Source organism: Panthera tigris, chromosome C2, assembly GCF_018350195.1.
Source record: "Panthera tigris isolate Pti1 chromosome C2, P.tigris_Pti1_mat1.1, whole genome shotgun sequence".
NCBI classification, from domain to species: Eukaryota; Metazoa; Chordata; class Mammalia; order Carnivora; family Felidae; genus Panthera; species Panthera tigris.
The window spans coordinates 76,743,470-76,766,901 of record NC_056668.1 but is presented as its reverse complement, the minus strand read 5'-3'; the positions used below and the strand labels follow the sequence as shown (position 1 = coordinate 76,766,901).

General features: G+C 40.1%; 1 protein-coding gene across 2 annotated transcripts in view; it reads left to right on the top strand.

Moving 5' to 3' along the window:
- LOC102949407 (interleukin 1 receptor accessory protein) overlaps nt 1-23,432 on the top strand; it is a 125,142-nt gene that overhangs the window by 67,063 nt on the left and 34,647 nt on the right. For both annotated transcript variants that reach the window (XM_007083548.3, XM_042956261.1), the window contains 2 exons: nt 17,870-18,155; nt 22,336-22,522. In XM_007083548.3, coding sequence (XP_007083610.1) covers nt 17,870-18,155; nt 22,336-22,522 — 473 coding nt within the window. The remainder of the gene's footprint in view (nt 1-17,869; nt 18,156-22,335; nt 22,523-23,432) is intronic.

Below are 23,432 nucleotides of genomic sequence, written 5' to 3'. Positions count from 1 at the left end.
CTGTTTTATTTTCATATAGTATCAATCAGGTTTTGGTGTATGGAGTCTCTGAATTTTAGCAAATGCATACAGCCACATGAAAGCTGCTGCATTTCAGGGGCAACAAAGTTCCATTATGCCCCCAAATTTCTCTCATGCTTCTACTGTACGGCCAACCTTTCCTGACCCAAGCCCCTAGCAATCACTGATCTGTTTTATGTGCCTATAATTATGCCTTATCCAGAATGTCATTTAGATGGAATCATATGATATTGGACTTCTTTCACTAAGTATAATGTACTTGAGATGTGCTCATATTGTCTAGTGTATCAGAAGTCCGTTTCTTGTTGCTGGGTCGTATTCCATTTTATAGACATACCACAGTTTGTTTATTCATCCGCTAGCTGATGTTCATTTGGGTGCTTCAGGGTTTTGACAATCATGCTTAAGACTGTCATAACAATCTGGGTCTGAACATGAATTTTCATTTCTCTTGGGTAAATATCTAGAACTAATATTGCTGGATCCTACTGTAAGTGTTATGTGTAACTTAAGAGGAAAATGTTACTTGTTTTCCAAAGCGATTGTACTTCATTATGCATTCCCATCAGCTATGAATGAGAGTTTCAACAGCTGCATATTCTCCCCCAAACTTGGTATTTTCCATTTTTTAAATATTAGCCATTCTAAGAAGTATGGAGTAGTATCTTATGTGATTTTTAATTGGCAACTAATGACTATGATTTGGGCTATGTGTTCATGGGCTTATTTGCCATCTGTATATCTTCTTTGATAAAATGCCTATTGAAATCTTTTGTCCCTTTTTAAATTGCTTTCTTGCTGAATTTTGAGTTTTTTATATGTCCCGCATGTAAGTCCTTTATCAGATGTGTAATTTTAAAATATTTTCTTCTCATGTGTGCCTTATCTCTGCTAACCTTTAATTTTTTTAGTAATTTTAAAGTCCTTTTTCCAGTGGATCTGCCACTGTTTTCTTCTCTGCTTAGAATGTTTAAGAGCTTTTTGGTTTTTTCAAGCATAGTGGGGTCATGACGATGAAAAGGACAGTTTTCCTGTTAACAAGGAGCTCTTAGGTAGATAGAAGGAGGATCCAGGCCTTGAAACATCTGTACCCATGGAATGGTGTTCTACGTGCCATAAGTGATATATAGACAGTATGCTGCGATATAGAGCACTGCCATTCATTGAGGTTTCTGGTTATTAAAATAATTTGCAGACAGCCTCAAGAGAGACACAGTAAAGGTTCTGGATAATTAAATTTTAGGAACTCTAATAAAACTGTTGCCCCCTCTACAGCCCCATGTATTATCAGTGGCGATGACGGGGGTTGGGAGATGGAGAAGGAACAGTAATGTCTCTCTCACATCGATAACTCACAGTCCTCCCCTCCAGCAACTGTAGAGCAAAAGGACCACCTCAGAAGCGATCAGCTTCACTGCCTACCCACTCCCTCCTTCCCCATTGCTGTAATGGTCTCTTCTGTCTTCATTTGTGGTGTGTACAAGGAAAAGCTGAGATGACAAGTAGATAGGGAAATTCCATTCTTGATTCATGTGGAATTGCACATGTGTATGACCCATCAGAGAGTCTCAGGGCACAAACATGTATTTCCCAATCCAGTCTTTATCTCCACCATAGTTGTAATTAATATGTGTCACTTCATTCTTCCAGAAGCATCAGTGACTCCCAGTTCCTGCAAGATAAAGTATGAACTTCTTACCCTGTAGAACCATGGTCTTCCATTCTTGGGCTCTGCTGCCACACCCCCCACTCAGTTGACTGACGGACTCATCACAGTTCCCGCACGCTCTAGGCCTTTGCTCACCATGTTCCATCAGCGTGGACCCCTCCCCTCGAATCTGTCACTGCATCGTCTATTCGGTTTTCAGGCTTAATTCATATGCCATCTCTCCTGTGGTTTCGTTGAACTTCCCACCTCTCACCGTCAGAGATAAGGATTCCTTCTGCCCTCTTATGACATGCTGTATCTTTTTTGTTTGAACATTTACTTCATTTTGCTGGCATTGTGATTGTCTGCGCTTCCTCTCTAGCTAGTGAGATCTTTGAGATGAGAGACCATGTCTTCCTTGTGTCTTTATCCCCACGTTGGAACCTGCATATTATAAACTGTTGCATGTATTAGGTTTTCACTGCGGGTTTATTGATTGAAGGACATGCCATAACCCACGGTTCACCTTTCTTTCTAACCCAGACAGAAGAGGTGTCTGAGTGGCTGATAGTTGTAACCAGAGGTGAACAGGGTGATCGTATGTGCTCTAAGCGAATGCAGTTTTGTTTCCCTATTGGCTGCGATTATGCTCTCCTGTCTAGGATAAGAAAAGGATGATTTGATTTTGAGTAATAAGCAATGCAGCTCTAATTGTGTACCTTAAATGCCTTCTATATTTCTGCTTAAGGTGATTTTCTACCAGCGTGAAATGTTCTCCTTCACAGACAGTTGATGGAGGAGCTGAGTCATGCCTGACTATACTTAATAAGACAGAGGCAGCTAATGCCTGAGGGAGCTGCCTTCGAGGACAAGCTGACATTTCTGACTTCTCTGCTTTTTAAAAGGGGGTGTTGTGAGGAGAAGTTGAGCATTGAAGATAGCTTCATTGTCTCCATTGGAAACATGACTACATAATGACACTCTAATTCAGACAGATGTGATCTGGCCGGTTGCCTCTTGGCTGTGACGTGTGCCTTCTGATGCTGGGAACCACTAATCAAGGATTTTATGCTCCTCATTAAAAAGACCCAGTTTGTTCCACTCTATATTAACTAGCACCCCAACTCCACTCTTTTCCCTGAAAAACTGGCTTGATTTTACGTTTTTAAGATTCAGCTAGAAAACACTCTTGAAGTTAGTCTTGATTGTAAACCCATCATATTGTAGAGGTGGAAGGAATCAGAGCTCATCCAGTGTTACCTTCTTACATATTATACATGAGAAAGCTGGATGCAAGAAAAGGGAAGTTATTTGGCCACAGTCAGGGTTAAATTTTAAGGTCTGGAATGAGGCAGGTCTGTGTTAGAATCCTCTGTCACAAACTTACTATCGCTAAAAGATAAACTGAGGCATATTAAAAATTTTAAGAGTTTATTTGAGCAAAAAATCGATTTGAATTAGGCAGTACCAAACTGGAAGTCATTGGGAGCACTTCAACAATGGGAAGTGGGGGCAAGACTTTTCTAGAGAAGAGGTGGAAGCAAAGAAGAGAACTGTTCATTTGACTATAGCTTAAGTAGTTGCATTACCTGATAAAGTCTAGTTGGCTGTTTGTAATCAGTTGCCTTGGGTTTTGATTTTTTGACCTTGAGGCATTACAGGCTTAGGCTTTGGTTTGCTTAGGTAGGCTGCTAAGGCATTAAAACCACCTGAGTCTAATGGCCTCCTTGTTTAATTAATTAACTATGTGTAATCATGTGGATGTTTTTTAACTTACCTAAGACTCATGCATTTATTAAGTGGGGGCAATAATAAAGTTATCTGAAAGAATGGTTAGGAGAATTAAAAGAGATAGCAAAAGTAAATCACTTAATAGCTGGCATATGGGAAGCATTCACTATTAGTTGGTTGTGGTAGTTATAATAATAATGATGGTGGTGGTCACACTGACAGAGTTAGGATAAGAAATCAGGTGCCCCAACCCTATGTTGTTATTCTCTATAGAGAACACTACAAAAGGTACCTCAGGAACTATATATTTAGTGTCAAGGAAATTTAAATATATCTGTCTGAGACTGCATTCCTATATTCAAACAAAGGTTCAGTAGCTAGTTGGCTAGAAGACAGAAGGAAAGCGGGCACCAGGGTGGCTCAGTCAGTTAAGACTCTGACTTTGGCTCAGGTCATGATCTCCTGGTTCATGAGTTCGAGCCCCATGTTGCGCTCTGTGCTGACAGCTCGGAGCCTGGAGCCTACTTTGGATTCTGTGTCTCCCTCTTTCTGCCCCTCCCCTGCTCACTCTCTCTCTGTCTCAAAAATGAATAAACAAAAAAAGGTTTTTTTAAGACAGAAGGAAAAAACATAGTTTGAGATGTTTCTTAACATAAAGAATCTGAGTGGGAAGAATTGAGGGAAGAAATTATGTATAAAGTCTTTAAACTGGAAATCAAAGGACTGAGCATGATACAAGAGAGCCTGAGAGGGTTAATGGAGAAAGGACTGGCTCTGGGAGGGTCATTGGTTCTGGACTCAGAAAACTCTGCCCACCAGTACCATGAGTTTTCCAAGTCAGTCCTGAGCCTCTCTTTCCAAACTCCAAAACAGGGCGACAACGCCTCATTGTGTGATCAAAGGATATAATGTGTCTGAAATTGCCATGTAAAACATAAATTATTGTGGATTCTGTTAACAATCATGGATTTGTAATCTTGGATGAGATGTGGTAGGGGGAAGAAAACAATGATTCCTAAGTGATGAGTTTGACACATTTTCCTGCCTCTAAGAGTATGGAAACAAGATGTTGTGTTTCTAATCAACCACCTTCATAATCAGTTTCTCCATGAGGTAGAGAACTATAGCATTGGGAGACTGAAAATGCCCAGAGATGAACCTTCTGGACCGGACAGTTTTGCTTTGGGATTTATACCTGGATGAACACATACCCGCTGAGATATATATACCACGACAGCTTTACTTGTACCATTAAGCACCTAAAAGCCCTCTTGGCAATGACAGCAGATCCTTTTCCTGATCCTGTACCAATTTATGTTATTTTTGTTTTTCTAACGTATAGTAATTATATTGCTGCTTTTCAGTGGCAGACCACTGGTGTATGTGTGTGGCGAGGGAACATGTGTGTCATGAGAAAGGGGGTTAACAATAAGAAGGATATTATAGGAGAGATTCTACATTTTGATTTCTCTGGAGTTAAACTGCTTTTACGTCATATATGAAACGTTCCTTCTCCTGTTTTGCTCCCTAAGTTTTAAGAGCTCTGGAGTTCAGAAAATTTGGTTTGTGGTTTCCGCTTTCTCTTCAGCACTATATATGTTAGAGGCAAATGTCCTCAACCTTAAGACTACAGCGAGTCAAGAGCTGAATGTAGGGTCATAGGAGTGTATGGGAGCAGGTGGTGGCTACATTTGTGGTGAGCATGGTGAAATGTATAGAGTTGTTGAATCACTATGTTGTACACCTGAAACTATTGTAACATTGTATGTCAACTAGACTTAAAAACAAACAAACAAACAAACAAACTGAACATAGATATAGGTATAAAAATTCAACCTCTGACATCCAGGGAGAAAAGACAAGCAAAGACTGATTGATTTAAGTGCAGTGTGAACTCTTTCGTAGTTGGTTTTATAGGCAAAAGATAACGTGATATGGGGCAAATAACTAGGACCTGGAATGTTTCATCTTGCCTCTGTTACTAACCAGTCTTTCACTCAGGCACTCTGTCACCACTCTGGGCTCAGAGCCTAATCTGTATAATGTGTCATCCTGGGTGATTCAGAAGGATCCCTTCCTACTCCAATGTGTGGTGGTTTTCTAAGTTGCATAGTGGATTGTAAGTGACTTAAATATTTAGAAAGGTGGACCATGATTGTATCTTGGCTTTTATCTTCCCAAGATCTGCTCCTCCTCTTGGGAGCTGACACTGTTCTCTAGCCAAAGAGCCACTGAAGACCCAGCCACTCTGAACTCCTCCCTCATGAATCCTTCCCACCACCCCCTCATCATTCACAGCCAGACGTTTCCCCAATCCCCACTGCTTATGCTCTCAGCTTCTGATGTTTGCTTCACCTGATTTTCTCTCAGAATCTTTTGTCTTCTGCTTGTCACGACCAGCCTTCAAGAAAAATCTACATACTTGACACATTATTAAAATTGAATGAGACTGCACTGGCATTTCACAGGTGATGCCTCTCTTAAATGCAGTGGCAGGATTGTAGCCTGTGTCTCATCCTGGCAGGTGATGAAGATCTCAAATGCCCTTTTACTCCAGGAAATTTCCTGAGAAATTGCTGGGGAGGTTGCTTGCAAGATGTTCTTTCCTTTGGCTTTGTGGTTGTGTGTAGAATATGGCTGCAAGTCTTGAGGTGGAGGAATCAGATAGCTCCTAATTGAGAGTTCAAGGCCATTGATGTACTTTCACTGAACAAGTCTCCTTGAACCTTTGTTGGGATTTCTGATGTAGAGATGGAGGGCACGGAGACCAGTTGAGTACCTAGAGGGCCTTTAAAACAATTTTTTTAAGGTTTATTCATTTTTGAGAGATAGAGACAGAACACGAGTGGGGTAGGGGCAGAGAGAGAGGAAAACACAGAATCCGAAGCGGGCTCCAGGCTCTGAGCTGCCAGCACAGAACCCGACATGGGGCTCTAACTCACGAACCATGAGATCATGACCTGAGCTGAAGTCTGATGCTTAACTGACTGAGCCACCCATGTGCCCCAGAGTACCTAGAGGGCCTTTAAATTTCCACCTCACTGTTGAGTGGGAAAGTGACTGCTTGAGTTATCTACACTAATTTAAGAAGTCAGTCCATGCTTAGCCTGCTTTCTACATTTTAGGATCCAAGTCTTAATTTTGTGTTTTCTTTCTCTGGCTCTGGTAAAGTGCAGTAAAAACTCACAAGCCAATACACGCAATAATTTGTTTTCCCTGCTATCTTTCTAGGTCTTAATTCCCTCATCTATGAAAATCAACATAATCGTAGCTAAAAATTATTAGGTTCATACTGTGCACCTGAGCCTATGGTATTTTTGTGTATGACCTTTTTTTACCCCTGTCAACCATTTTATGTGGTAGGTACTTTCATTAGCATTGTATTTTGCTTCATGCATTATTACATATGAGGAAACAGGATCCTTCTTTCCAGGTGCCCCAAGTATGGTCCGCATTACCACCTACTTTGTTTTCAGCCTCAAAGACAAGATCCACATACCAGTGTCTTTACCTATAGTATGAGTGGGAGGAAAAGAATAGTTGTGTGGCTTGATCACATAGAATGCACGCAAAGTTATCATCTGCAGTCCATTGTTAATGCTATTTGTTCCACTATTCTGAGGTTTGCTATTTTGCCTATTTCATCCTCTATTTGGAAGAGGAATATAATATTGTACTGCTTACGTCCCCAGTACCAACTAGGAGTGTTTCTGGAGATATGTCTTAGGAATATCTATTTTACCCGGATGATGTAAGAGAAAGGAAATGACATTTGGATCAAAAAGAAGCGATTCCGTGCTTGCCACTCGTGAGCTCAGTGCCATTTATCAAGTTAGCTCTCTGGGCTTAGTTGCCCTGTTTGTAAAATGAAAGTGTTATTCTGAATGTTTTTTAAACTGCCTTGCAGTCTAATGCCCTCAAACACTTTGTTAGGGGCAAGTCCCCATAGTTTAAATGTTAACAACATTTGTTGGGCCATATTCAGTTTGAAATTGGCCATACTCAGCGTGGAATTCAGAGAAGAATGCAGTATAAATAATAGGACCACTGAACAGCTCTCTGCTAAATACTTTAAAGGTGTTGTCCCATTTAATCTTCAGATTAGCCTGCTTTGGCATATAGGATATTTAATTTGCTTGTGGGTACTCATATGGCTAGGAAGTGACAGAACAAGAATTTGAACTAGGATTGTCAGACTCCAGAGACTAGGTACCGTATACGCCAGAGGGAAAGTTGTTTCGGGATATAGGAGACATGGTTTGGCCCCTTCACACCTCTATCATCAATTGTTGGCTCAGACCTGTTTTTATTCTCTCTTAGCTTCATTCACTCATCTGTGGTATGGGGTATTACCAGCTATTCTACCAACACTGGAGGCTACAAGCAGACCTAAAATCCTTATGTTCTGGGATTCTATGATAGAGTGTGAAATACCTTTACTTCTAATGCTGACAACCTGGTTCTTGAATAGAAATCTGAAGGCAGAGATCATGTTTTTCCCTGCATTTTGTTTATAGCCGCTGGCACTCATAGGACCCTGAATAAATATTATGTAATAATGAAAATAGAGAGTGAAGGCTGCTTGATTATTATATGAGAATGGTAATTGGATCTTTACATCTTAATCACAGATTAGAAAAGATTTCTTGGGGATAAAAAAAAAAACATAGAAACCAGATAATGACTGCTTAGAGTTTCTCCAGTGTGCTGTGCCACACTTGACATAAGCCAGTTTATGTATGGTCACAACAGCCCTGCAAAGAAAATCATTCCCTTCAGCTACATGAGGATGCTCATTACAAGAATTTTTTTTTAAAGAAAATAATGGAACCATGGTACAGAGGCAGCACACCCAGAATCCATTCTTTAGCCTGCTAACCCCTGCTGCAACTTTGATGGGAGAAACAGAGCCTTTTGTAGGTGGCTATTAGATGATGCCATTCCGTGTTCTTCTTGATTATGCACAGCAGCAGGCAGGGGGTCTGTTGGACCCTACTTGGACATTAACACATGATGATTAAGCATCCTTTTGTTGGAGCTCCAAAAACCAGTTGTGATCTGACTTCATGGAGACCAAGAAAGAGCCTGCAGACCTTCAGCCGCTCTTCTAGACCTAGGGACTGTAAAATTCTCTGGAGATGGAGACCCCGGGGTTTTTCCTCACATCCTCTGCCACGAGGGAAACTTTGTAGGACGTGGCACTCATGTTCAGAAAGTCAGAAAGGAACCTCCACATGACAGAGACGGAATGAAAACCATACTGTTCAGAGAGCCTGGTGTACTGGCTCCGTGATGATAATTAGGCTCTGAAAAACCCCAACTCTCAGTCATCTTTTAGATAATGTGATTTCGTAACTTTAAGTATCAGTGACAATGGTATATGTTCTGGCTTTAAACTTCATGGGTTTGGATGTTTTCATCGGTGAGGGTTCATTTTCCTCTTTTACCTCTTCCTTTATGTTATTTTCTTTGTTTTCGTCTTTGCCTGGTAATTATTTGCTCCACATTTTGTAAAAGAACTGGCCAGACCCACCTCTTTTAATTGATATAAAGTAACAGTCTTTAGGGCAGGGTAAAGATGAAAGTCTGGTGCTATAGGAAGGAGCAGCACACAATCGGGAATAAAACTTGTCCTAGGAGCAAGCTCTAACGACATCTGCAAAATTGAGGCTGTCGCATGCGGATCCCCCACCCCCTGCCCCCATCAACCAGCTTTCTGAATTTGGCATGCTTTCTTTATCTCACAAATCTTCTCATCTGCTCAGGACTATTTCTTATTTTCTTCAAATTACTCAATCAAGAAAACTCCCTTTTTTGGTGGGAGTAAGGTATGTCTAATTATCTGGTCCAGGAAAACCATCTGCCGAGTTATTAGCTCAGTGTTGTTGAACAGTACAAGCGACATGAGGATTTCTGATGGATGCTCACAGCCTCTCCGGCTCTTCCTCCCCCACCCCTCACTTCTCTCTCTTCTTTTCAAAGCTTAGTTGATAACCACAGAACTTCAGAAACATTTTCTAGACCTTTGTTTGGGTAGCTCTCCCCTGGATTAAAAAAAAATACCTCTTTTAATAATATTTTTCTACTTACATCATATTCTAGGAAATGTAGTTTGTAGATTTTTTTTAAAACAGTTGTTTGCTATAGAACTTTGCTAGAAGAATATCCTGCTATTTTAAGCATTTTTTTTTCCATTGAGGAACAAAAAAGAAAATATTTTTTAAACGTAACTAATCAAAGAGACATAGACTTATGGGGTAGATAAACCTCACAATTTATTCAACAATCTGCCTACTTTAATAGATTAAATAAGACATTGTTATCCTTCAGTATGATGATCAGCTGTGACTAAGGACACACAAAACAATCCTGGTTTAAACTAATACTTATCCAATGTTAGCGTGCTTAGGAATAATCTGAAAATCTTGTTAAACTGTAGTTTCTAATTCAGTTAGTCTGGGTGGGGCCTAAAGATCTTCAGTTCTGACAAGCTACCAAGGTGCTGATGATGCTGGTGGGTTGTGAACCACACTTTGAATAGCAATGATATGGGAAAGTTTCTTTCTTATGTAAAATCTAGAGCTAGAATGCTGAGGGCTGGTAAGGCAGCACCTTACGTTATGCCTTTCACTTGCACATTCCACCATCTGTTAGGTGTGCCCTTCATTCTTATCTTCCATGATGTAGCGTCCCTGTTCCAAGCAGCCGGATGGAAGAAATGGGATGGGAGCCGGAGCCTAGGAACATACCAGTATCTCTCAAGAAATGTTTTTGGGGACACCTGGGGGGCTCGGTCGGTTAGGTGTCCGACTCTTGATTTCAGCTCAGGTCATGATCTCAGGGTTGGGAGATCGAGCCGGGCATGGGGTTCAACACTGAGCATACAACCTGCTTAATATTCTCTCTCTCTCTCTCTCTCTCTCTCTCTCTCTCTCTCCCTCTGCCCTTTCCCCTGCTCATGTGTGCACGTGCATGCTCTCTCAAATATAATAATAATAATAATAATAATAATAATAATAATAATAAAAAGAAAAAAATGTTTTTGGAATCTACCACATGAAATTTCAAATATATTCCAATGATTAGAACTTGCCACTTGAGCACATCCAAGTGAGGGGAAAGCTTGGGAAATGTAGTCTTTCTTCTGAATGGCTATGTGCCCAGATGAAAATTCCCATACTTTTGAAGAAGGGGAGTGTGGGGACAAGGTCAGTGGGACATGACTAGCAGTTTCTTCCATAGACCAGAGTGAGAAAATCGTTTTCCAAAGGTCACATAGAAAATGGCAGCACACAGATTAATTGTAACTAATATGTGCATAGAACTTTACAGTTGCTATTGTACTTTATGTCTTAGGCTCATTCAGTTTTCATAACTCCTCTGTAGTATGAGCTTGAAGTTTTGGTTTTAGGAGCTGAGGTTCGTAATGGCTGAGGGACTCACCCTGACTGCCCTCTTTAAAATTGTAAATTCCTCCTTCTTCGCTCTTCCCTCTCCCTCATTCCTGATCCCTCTTACCAGGTTTTATGTTTTTCTTTGTTCCATTGACTAACCTTCCAAAATACTCTGTGCTTTTCTTATTTATTTAAAAAAAATTGTTTAATGTTTATTTTTGAGAAAGAAAGAAAGAAAGAAAGAAAGAAAGAAAGAAAGAAAGAGGGAGAGACAGAGCATGAGCAGGAGCAGGGAAGGACAGAGAGGGAGGGAGACACAGAATCTGAAGAAGGCTCCAGGCTCTGAGCTGTCTGCACAGAGCCCGACGCAGGGTTTGAACTCATGAACCGCAAGATCATGACCTGAGCTGAAGTCGGACGCTTCACCGACTGAGCCACCCAGGCACCCCTATACTTTTCTTATTTGATTGTCAGTCTCCCTGTGTTAGGAGGTAAGCTCCATGAGACCTTTGTTTTGTTCACCAGTGCATCCTGAGCTTGACCCATGGCAGGATGCTCACTGTGTAATTTTTTAATGAATTAATAAATGCAGGTGCCAAAGCCTGTCTTTAAATAATATCTGTTGTCCCCAACTGTGGTGCTCTGTGCTCTGTGCCATATGCCTCCTCTATTAGGGCTCCTGCTAATGTTCCAGCGTCTGGCACTCCTCTATCTTGCCTCAGAAACTTGCCCACACTCAACTTGTTGACTTACTCTTTGTCATCGTGCAGGTCATTCAACATTACTCACACCTTGGATTCTCCCTAGACCACAGTCCCCGGCTAATATTTCCTGAGAAGCCACATATACCACTAGAAAAACAAAATTAAGCAAAGCTATAAGAATGGGTTATAAAACCAGCCTTTTCATTATACTTAGTCTCTGCCCTCAGGCTTAGATAAGACTACTGAAATTTACTGGTGGGACGGTTTTTAAAGCATATTGAGTTCCAGCTGAGGATATGAAAAAGGATTGTTTCTGATCACAATCCAATCTCAAGACTACCATTTGCTTCCCCTACCTAATATAATATAATGCAATCATACGATAGCTATACTCCTACTTAGAAGCCTATTATAATAGTTGGTTCATTCCACCAGGTATTTTCACTTAATCTTTCTTTTTCCAAGATTGTCAACTTCTTGACAGGCAAGGTCCTATTCAGATTTATGATGCAAGTTCAGCCCAATATGTCCTGAGCTCCTTGTATTTTACCAAGCCCCTTAATCCTCACTCAACACTATAAGGTAGGCATGTTACACATGCAAAAACTGAGTCTGAGAGGGGAAGAATTTGCCCAAGGTTATATGTCAATTAAGTGGCATATGGCGATTAATCACATATGGAAAGTAATTCTACCTGAAGTCGTCCAACATTTAAATCTTTCCCTTTTTCTTTTTTATACCTGAGCTTCCTAAGTTTTTATATCTACATATCTTTCTACCCAGCACCCAGCCCAGTGCCTTGCTCCCAGCAGATTCTGAATGAATATTTAATAAATACAAATATATGAATAGCTTTTCCTGTGGGAAATATCTTGCTTTGAATGTGTGAGCACAGATTAGGGACAAGCATCCTAGATCTATGTTCAGGAAGCCTTTATTTGTGCTACCAGTCAGGCAAAAGTAAGTCAATTAATCTCTCTGTCTCCGTTTCCTGGCATGTAATGTGGGAATGGGCATGAAAGCCCAAGAGGGTGTTGTGAGATTAATTAGTTAAAATGTATACCCTGCTATATAAATGCTAATTGCTGTCAGGAGCGTGGGTTGGATTTTCCAGTGACTTGGCTTTGGGAAGCTTTGCACATTCCATTAGTCCTCTGTGCCACCCAGCCTCAGCCTTAAGAAATCCTTTGGCTGAGGGAAATGATGACTTCGTGGCTCCCCATGTCGAGGGGCCAGTTGAGAGAGGACTTCCACTGTGGAGCACACCGGGTAAGAAGGGACATTTTAAACAAAAAAGTAATTCGCTCTGCCAATAATTTGCTAAATTCCCTTTGCTGTTATTAGAGACAAATATATTTGCATAGCAGCCTTTTCCCCAGTCTTTTCTTCAGCTGGTGCCTGCAGTGAGTCATATAATTAATTTGGTATTACATGACACTCCAGCCTGTTGCCATAGATTTTATTTTTATTTGTTCATTGAATAATTTAAAAAGCTCCAACAAAATACCCTTGGGTGGCTGGTGAGGGAAACTTAAAAACTCAGAGAACAAATTTCAAATGGACAAACACCCCAAAGAAAAATCTCAATAATACCTTTTTTTTTTTTTTTTTTGGCTAATGTTTAGGAATGCCGATATGTGTATTTTTCAGTCCCTATTGTAAAGGAGGCTGATTCACTTTATAGATATGTTTACTTGGCCCATGGGACAATCTGTAAGGGAGATACCTAGTAGGTATAGTGATTTATTTGCCACTTTAAGATGAATTGCATTTAAATTGATTGAAAAGATTCTAAGTCTATGGAATCGGCCAAAAATCTAAGTGATTGATCTGCATTTAAATTTTAGTATGTGAGGGACTTTAACAAAAGCTGTTTTAAAATGTGTCTGCTCTTGATGTATTAAGTTATGCGATAAAAGGAGAATCCTGCCTTTTGTTAGTTAAGGTAGAAATACTAGTTAGTGTAAGAAAGATGGAAATACTAGTTACTGTAACAATATGCCCCCACATCTCAGTGGCTGAACGCAATAGAAGTTGATTTCTTCACTCAATCACAGCCCCCTGAAAGTGAGATGGCATTTCCAAGGAGCTCTGCTCCAAACAGTGGCAGGGATCCAGGCTCCTTCCATCTTGTGATACTATGTTATTCAAAATTTTCTGGCCCTCAGGGACTCCATGTGAGGGAAGGAGAAAGCTTCGTAGGTTAAGCTGGGAGTTTCAGGTTAAAACATTTCCAGCTGCATCCATTGGCCAGAACCAAACCAAATGGCCCCAATTCAGTTGCCAAGGATATGTAGTTTCCATATGGGCCAAGGGAAACCAGGGTTCAGGAACATTAAGCCAGTCTCTGCCACATCTGCCCCAGTGGTCACCGGAGTTCCATGTCCTACTTCCTCCTCGGTTGGTCTGAGTACATGCTTGCGGTTGAGATGTCACACTCGCGGTCTGCTCATCCCCCTTTTCACAGTCTGCATTCTCCTACTTTTACAAAAGAAAAATGGACCTGTCACTTATCATCCATCTTACTATTCATCATTCCCAGGACTGTAAAGACCTCCAGGCACCAAACAAAGTGACAATTTGTAATATTGGTGTCAGGAAGTCTCCTTTAATCAAGGTGCCATTAACCCTCAGAAGGGTCTCTTCTTTCTGTCTGGTTTACCAGGGTTCCTGTTATGACAGTCATGGCGTGAGAACTGCTGTCTACTGGCCCAAGTTGGGGTGATCTGAATTGAGAGTATTAGAGAGCAGAGTTGCGAGAAGGATGTTAACTTTCATTTGATAGCCTTGCCTCTACCATCATCCACATGTGGACACATAGAAAGACCTCTTGAGGGAGGTGCCTGCAGGAACAGCATAAAACATATTTTTATGAAATACAGAAGGCAGTGGCATCTTTTCCCTTCAGGTGGCAAACAGTATGGTGACGTTCCAGATACCATCAGCTGCCTGTCATTCTCTTTTTCTTTTAAACTCTACCTTATAATTCAAAAGTGAATGACTGCCGTGCCAAAGCACAACTGATACAAATTTTGGAATTAAAAAGTGAAATCAAGACTTTTTTTTTTGTCCTAACAGAAAGTTGATATGATTAGGGTGGTGAAACACGGAGATTGGCTTTGCCAATTGTATTGCATGATAGATATGCGCTCCCTTCCTTCCTACCATCTTTCCTTCCCTTTTTTCTTCTAATTATTAGGTTAATTATGTTCAGAGAAATCACACACAGAGATTTTTTTAAGGCCAATATATTAAAAGGTTTACACCAAAATAATTGTACTCTTTCTGCCTAAAGTTGCCTCACATCTGCTAGCTCTTTTCTTCAGAAGCCACCACTTCGAGGATTTTATTGATTTCTTCTGGCATTTCCTATCTATATTTTGCTAATCAATTTGTGCCTATTGTTATTTTTCATGTAGCCAACTCTGGGCATTATTTTTTTTCACTTTTTTTTTTTAAACACTTATTTTTGAGACACAGAGAGAAACAGAGACAGGGGAAGGGCAGAGAGAGAGGGAGACACAGAATCCGAAACAGGCTCCAGGATCTGAGAGTCAGCACAGAGCCTGACACAGGTCTCAAACCCACAAACTGTGAGATCATGACCTTAGCCGAAGTTGGACACTTAACTGACTGAGCCACCTAAGCGCCCCTCACTTTTTAATTATAGTAAATGAGATCTGAGAGTATCTGAGAGTCAGCACAGAGCCTGACACAGGACTCAAACCCACAAACTGTGAGATCATGACCTTAGCCGAAGTCGGACGCTTAACCGACTGAGCCACCCAGATGCCCCTCACTTTTTAATTATAGTAAATGAGATTTCTCTCTCTTAAATGGCCGTACCCTCTATTTACCCATTCTTCTCTACGTATGTGCTACAATATTTGAATCAATAATCATTTAATTAATATGCCTTCACATATTAATGAACTATGATTATGTTTACTTTCTTACTTTTGGAAGTTATTAATTGCCTTGCCTTCATATGCTCACTTTAATTTGGATCTTCTGGATAACTGTTTCATACTTTACAGTTGCCTTTCAGCATAATTTTCCACAGCGCTAATTTCATCAGGTAATTTATTAGTTACAATTATTATTATTTTTTTAATTGGAGATTTCCATCCCCTTCTACTTACCTTGGTTCATCACCAAGCCCTGCTGCATAGCTGTGTGCCTAGAATCTCCTTCATTGTTATTCTGGAGATTCCTTTCCCCTCTGTCTTGAACTGGATCCCTTCTTCCTCTATCCCATAATTTGCTTTTTTTCCCTCTCATTTTACTAACACAAATCCCTCAGAAGCCTCATGATAAAGAGCATATGGGAAGTAAAATTACTGAGTCTTGATGTGCCTGAAAATGCCACCTTCACACTTGATTGTTTCCTTGGGTTTAGTTTCAAAATTGAAAATAATTCCCCTTCACATACATTGCTTCATTATCTTCCAGTTTCCAATCTTGTTTTTGAAAGTTCCAAAGCCATCAAAGCCATTCTGATCCCTGGTCTTTTGTAAGTGACCTTTTTTTTTTTTTTTTTTTTTTTTTTTTTTTTTTTTTTTTGTCTCCTTTCTTACTCTCTGGTTCTTTATAGCATCTTCTCTTTTTCCAGTTTAAAAAATAGTTTTGTGGTGTAAGTCTGTTTTCATTGACTTATTTAATTGATGGTTCTCTGCTTTCTGGTTTTTTTTCCTTTGTTTTATGTCATCTACATCAAGGGACCCAAGTTAAAGGAGGCTCAATCCCAGTGCTTTTCTATTTGCCAAGGCAGACGAAAAGGGAACATGATAAAATATGTTCTAGCCCTTAAAATAATCAACACAAGTGACACTCACTACATCATATTGGCCAAATTTAGTCACATGGCCTCTCCTTCAGAGGGGTGGAAAAGTGGAGTCTTCAACCTAGAAGAGAACCCGGAAATATTGAGTGAATGGCACTGGTGATTCCTTATCTCAGGGCTGACAGTTCCTTCTGGGTCTTTTCTGCATTCGGAATTGTACATTGGTATGCTCTCCAGCCTTCCGTGCCAGTTTAGGATTTGTCTGTTTAAATGTGCTGAACTGATTACAGCTTGTCAATTTTGATGTTGTTCCTGTCTTTTTTCCTATTCTTGCTATTACTTGGGGTTATGTCTTGAAACATTATTTTAGTTTCAGTGAAGTTTCAGAAAGGAGTGAAATTGGTTGCATGTATTCAATCTGACATATGTATCTGAAAAACTACAGTTGTAATTTCCTATAAACTGAATGAGCTGATTCTGCAACTTTTTAACTTTAATGAAAATGTATTTCAAGAATCTGGTAAGATAAATGTTTTATTTTTAAAAATTACTGTCATATTTGGATTGGTGTGGACAACATTTTGATCTTTCCCATTCTTTCTTTGTATATTGGATTTTAAAAGGTATTTCTAAATAAAAGCATAGTGATTATAAATAATAGTAATTTGTTGAGTCTTGGAAAAGCCAGTTTGTTAAATTTCTCAGAGATCTATTACTTAAGGGTTTACTGCTTACAAATTCTTCTGCATGTCACATGGCTTCCAATTTTTGCTTTTATCAAAATTAAAGTAGCCACAAATTTAGTTGTTCTCTTGGTTATCTGCTGCCACAAAAATGTTGCCTTGACAAACAACCACAAACTTTAGTGGTGAACTTCATTTTATTTATTACACATGTGGTTTGCTTGTGAGTCTGTTATGTAGATACCTTTGCCTGGGCAGATCTAGGCACTAAATCAGGAGACCTGGGAAGAACCGAGAGTCTTGAGGGTTGTCTTTTCAGTTACAGTTTTCCCCGTAGAACCTCCTCTGTCCCCACAGGGGTGAAAGAGCACATGATTTCTTTTTCAGGTGAGATTCTCCATCATACCTTATAGGGTACAATAGGATCAAGTTATAAGATCAAATCATTATCCAAGAGGTAATCAAAAGATGATAAAGGAAGATAGAGAAATAATTTCTTCATACCACGGGTTTCTATTACATGCAATTATTATTATTATTATTATTATTAAAGTTTGCTTATTTATTTTGAGAGAGAGATAGAGAGAGAATGCAAGTGGGGGAGGGGCAGAGAGGGAGAGAGAGAGAGAATCCCAAGTAGGCTCTGCACTGTCAGTGCATAGTCCGACGTGGGGCTCGAACTCACCAATTGGGAGATCATGACCAGAGCTGAAGTTAGATGCTTAACTGACTGAGCCACCCAGGCTCCCCATAGGACATGCAATTATTACAGAAGGGTTACTAAACCTGACCAGAGAAGGGGGTTCCTGGAATTGATTGGGTGTCCTAAGGGGAAGGTATGTTCTCTGCAGCCCTTTAAGATGAAATGACTCACCAGCCTTTCCTTTCTTTTCTGATCGTTCCAGAGCGCTGTGATGACTGGGGACTAGATACCATGAGGCAGATCCAAGTGTTTGAAGATGAGCCAGCTCGCATCAAATGCCCGCTCTTTGAACATTTCTTGAAATACAACTACAGCACAGCCCATTCAGCTGGCCTTACTCTGATCTGGTATTGGACTAGGCAGGACCGGGACCTGGAGGAGCCAATTAACTTCCGCCTCCCTGACAACCGCATCAGTAAGGAGAAAGATGTGCTCTGGTTCCGACCCACCCTCCTCAATGACACGGGCAACTATACCTGCATGTTAAGGTAGCCTGATTCTTGGTGGTGACTTTCTCTTTTCCCTTTAGTTCTTGGGCTTTTTTCCAGATGATGCATCTGCTATGAAGCTGGGGAGGGGAATAAAGCATCTAGAAAGAGTTAGTTACACCTCACCTCAGTGGCTTAGCAGAGGTTGTCTGAAAGAGGTGTGCAGAGAAAATGGCTGTACTCCTGAGAATTTTCTTTATAATTGGTTCCTTTTCAAACCCTGGCATATATCAGGATTATCTAATGCTGGAATCTTGTTTATTTGTTCCTTTTCCCTGATATTAGAGCCTGCCTTCATTTCTGCCCTACCTGGAGGCATTCATTTCCCTAGACAATAAGGAGGGCAGGGACGAGAACCCATATATATCTGTTATTCTTGGCATCTTTCAAAATTCCAGGCACAGAATAAAGCCTTGGGATGCCTCATGGAAGAAAGAGTATTTGGGAACCATCAAATATATTTAGAGCAATGCCTTTCAAATTTTTTCACCAAAATCCCCTAGGAAGCAAATAAACACCATATCATTGGGAATCGAAGAATGTAACCCAAAGCACCCTACCAACACTGCAAAATTTCTTTCAAATCAATTTTTTTAATTTTGAAAGTTCATGTAGATTTTGCATTTTACTACATAATATACTCATTCTATTATTATTTTAATTAATATTAATTAATAGTTTTTTGCTCTGAAAAAAAAAATCTTTAAAAAACTGAGCTCCCTCTGAAGAATAATAATTTATTTTTATTTATTTATTTATTTATGTATTTATTTATTTATTTATTTATTTTTAAGTTTTTTAATGTTTATTTATCTTTGAGAGAGAGAGACAGACAGAGAGCAAGTGCGGGAGGGGAAGAGAGAGGGAGACACAGAATCCAAAGAAGGCTCCAGGCTCCCAGCTGTCAGCACAGAGCCCAACGCAGGGCTTGAACTCATGAACCTCGAGATCATAACCTGAGCCGAAGTCAGACACTTAACTGCCTGAACCACCCAGGCGCCCCGAGAATAATCATTTTTTAAATGTTTATTTATTTATTTTGGGGGAGAGAGAGAGTGTGCAAGCATGGTAGGAGCAGGGAGAGGGAGGGAGGCAGAGTGAGAACCCCAAGCAGGCTCCATGCTCAGTGCATAGGTGGATACAGGGCTCCATCCCATGACCCTGAGATCATGACCTGAGCCAAAGTCAAGAGTCAGACATTTAACCAAATGAGCCACCCAGGCAACCCTAGAGAATAATCATTTTAAGGCTTAGTTCTCTGGCTACTTTTTCCCCAAGATCCCCTTTTAGCATCCAGGCTTTACTTTGTTGTTTAAATTTCCATCTGGCTTATGGCTTATAACTATTTTGTTGTTTTGGGGTTTTTTTTGTGTGTGTGTGTGTTTGTTTTGTTTTTACATAGTTTCCTGCTGTTTAATAGGTGCATTGGTTTGCTATGGCTACCAAAACAAAATACCGCAGACTGGTAACTAAATACTAGAAATGTGTGTTCTCACTGTTTGGGAGGCTAGAATTCCAAGATCAATGTGTCATCAGGGTTGATTTCATTTATCTCTTCTTCGTTCATACACGTCCATCTTCTTCCCATGTCTTCATAAGGTCTTCCCTATGTGTCATCTCTGTCCTATTCTCTTCTTCTAAGCACATCAATCATATTGGATTTGGGCCCACCATACTCATTTTACCTTAATTACCTCTTTAAAGGCTTGTCTCCAAATATGGTCACATTCTGAGGTATTGGAGGTTAGGAATTCAACATAGGGATTTGGGGGACACAGTTCGGCCCATAACAATAGGGCTGAATGACATACCAGTACAACAAAGAATAACATAATGATAGATAATTCCACATCTTCTTCTGAGTGCCCCTTGTCTCTCATGGATATTAACTATTCTCTAATGGAGAAATATGACTATGTTTTCATATATTTAAGCTGTGTTGTGATGAAGTGAAAAAGGACCTTTTCTCTGTCACAGAGCATTTTCATCACTGTGGCCTTGGGAGTCCCTTGTAACTTCTGAAGGCCTATTTGAGATTTTCACCTGACTCTTTAGTTTTATTGGAGTGGACTCTAGACTAGCATGTGGGCTTCCAAGGAGCCTGTGTCCACTGTTCATGTCCCAAGACAGCGTTGTAGGAGAGTTTAAGACAGATTATAGTGGAAGGAGCACTGGATGAAAAGACACAGAAACTAGGCCATCTGCCCAGCCCTGACCCTACTTAGCTGGTGACCTCATGCAAGTCAGTATCTGATAACTTTGGTATCTGTATCCACCCAATGAGAAAATTAGCCTAAACTCCTTGACCTCCTTTTCATCTTTGACGGTTGTTAATCCATTAACATTCCACATGTAGTGGATATCAGGAAATACTTGGGAAGGGGTCGTCAGTAGCTTTCTGGATGACCTTGTTGTCTACTCTGCATTTTAGTGTTTCATTATCTCATTTCTGTTTCCTAATTATCTAGAGCCCTTCCTCAAACTTTTCTAATCTTCTTTTACATTACAGGAGCAGTATGGCTGTTTAGGCCTGAGTATTCCTTAAATGTTACTTAGCAGTTTCCATACTTATCAGATGGCCATATATTCAGTTTATCTGTCTGCCAATATTCTGTGTCCCCAAAGAAAATCTAGAAGTGAACCTGTCTGGTGGGGACACCAGAAGCTTCCCACTGTCCTGAGGTGATTCCTAAATGAAAAATGACCTTAAACTGAACCATGTAAAATCAAAGGCCTTATGTATTTAAGGCCATAAATTAAGATTCATCCTTTAAGACTGAACCAATTGTATTCTTGCTTCAATGTCCCTCTTAAGATAACATCCATATTTTACTTTTGGAGCTGGAAAAGTCAGTCCCACCACTGTTCATCATTTTTTTTTAAATCAGAGAATATATCTTACAAAGCTGAAAATTACCCTCTGTATAATTTCCAACTGTAGAATATTTCTTCCAGGGGTGCCTGGGTGGCTCAGTCGGTTAAGTGTCCAACTCTGGGTTTTGGCTGAGGTCGTGATCTCATGGTTCTTTGAGTTCAAGCCTTGCATCAGGCTCTGCACTGTCAGTACTTTGGGATTATCTCTCTCTCTCTCTCTCTCTCCCCCACTCCACTGCTCGTACTCTCTCTCTCTCTCTTTCTTTCTCAAAGTAAATAAACTAAGAAAAAAAAAGAATATTTCTTTCACATGATAGACCTTTTGCTTTTTGTAGGTAGAAATCAAAGCTGCCACTCTCTCTTCTCACCTTATTACCATTGTCATAAGTCATCTTTAAACACCCCTCTTCTCATCTTGGAAAGGGGGGAATTGCATCTCCCTATTTCATTGTATTTAGTCTCAATTAATCAGTTAATGAATATCTAATATGTGTTTGTCACCTTACACAGAAATCACAAAACAAGGTTGAACAGTGAATAACCCATTTACCCATCACCCTAAGAAATCAGTTACTTTCATTATCTGTGTTCCCTTTATTGTTTTCCCATATGTAGATGCATGTATTACATTCATTCCATTTGTTTAAGAAACATTTATTCAGGGGCGCCTGGGTGGCTCAGTTGGTTAAGCGTCCCACTTCGGCTCAGGTCATGATCTTGCAGTTCATGAGTTTGAGCCCTGCGTCAGGCTCAGAGACTGGAACCTACTTCAGATTCTGTGTCTCCTTCTCTCTCTCTGCCCCTCTGCTGCTCATGCTCTGTCTCTCTCTGTCTCTCAAAAATAAATAAATATTAAAAATAATATATTTATTCAGTGCCTTCTGAAAGTTTAGACACTGTATTACATGCAAGGAACAAAAGAAAATACACATGATTGTGCCCTTGTTTGAACTATGATAAATTCAGTCAAGGGAATGTCTAAGGTGCAGGGTGATGGGAGGAGAACAGCCCTGTCCAGGCAGGTGAAATGACGTGTGCAGACATTCAAACACAAGTGCAATTCCCCAGTCACCCTAAAAGGTAAATATTTCAGTATACCAATAGTAGTTAATGGTGTCTGTTTTTATTTTGTGATGTCAAATTGGTACAGGAAATACCTCCATAATACATTTAATTCTTACATGAACTTATGGATAAATGAAATCTCCATATGTAGCATTATTTCCTTTAGCTCATTTCAATGGGATTGCTGCGTTAAATCAAATGAAAATGAGATTGTCCATTTACTGTGTATTTCTCTTTTCAGGAACACCACGTATTGCAGCAAAGTTGCATTTCCTCTTGAAGTGGTTCAGAAAGATAGCTGCTTCAATTCCTCCATGAAACTCCCAGTACATAGACTATATATAGAATATGGTGTTCAGAAGATCACTTGTCCAAATGTAGATGGATTTTTTCCTTCCAGTGTCAAACCAACCATCACTTGGTATATGGTAAGCAAGCTCAAGAGCATTTTGCCCTCTCTAAAATGCCAATAACTGTTGAGTTAATGTAGAGAATGCCATTTTGCTCATCAGATTTCTTATTCTTCCTTAATAACTTTATACAAATCTTTTATCACTTCCTCAGTTTGTGCCATTTTAAAGAAAGTGGTAGAGAATGCTTTGTCTCCATTCACCATCTCCCAAATTATATTCAGTGGATAACTAGAATTACTATATTTCTATTAATTTCGTATGAAATACCATTGGAGAAATGCCACACACTTCTGCTGGCTGCTGAGTGAGGCCAGCAGCTGCCCGTTCTTCTGGTGTATTTCAACACCTTGATTAATCAACACTGTATTTTATTATTACTTGTGTATGTGTTTATGTTTGCCCTCATTTGTGGACACAATCCTTCTGTGGTCTTTTGCACATCTAAGAGACTTGGAAATTGTTTAATCAAAAATGAAAGTGTTGGAGGTGGCCCCTGGGGTAGTGGCATTGTTGTTTAATGTCTTCAAATATCCACAGAAGCCAAAGCTAAACCCTCCTGGACCACATTTACATGTGTTTGTAAAACATGCGTCTACTTATGGGAAAACCACACACAGAATCAGTGTCTAGGGAAGAGGGCAGATGGAAGTAATGTGGTACCTGGCAGACCTGACAATAGGGAACCCCCCAAAAGCCAGTGGTACTCACTGGAAAGTAAGGTGGGCCAATTTGAGAACAGCAGCTGAAATTAGGAAGAGTTATGCTCTCAAATAGAAGGTGAATCCAAGAGGCCCATATCAAGAAGTTTTGAAGGGACTGAAATAGTCCAAGTGCCTTGTAACTCTGAATAAAATGCCACCTCCACTGAAGACAAGCTGCTGGGAGTGTGATCAAAAGTAAACAGGATCACTGGGGCACCTGGGTG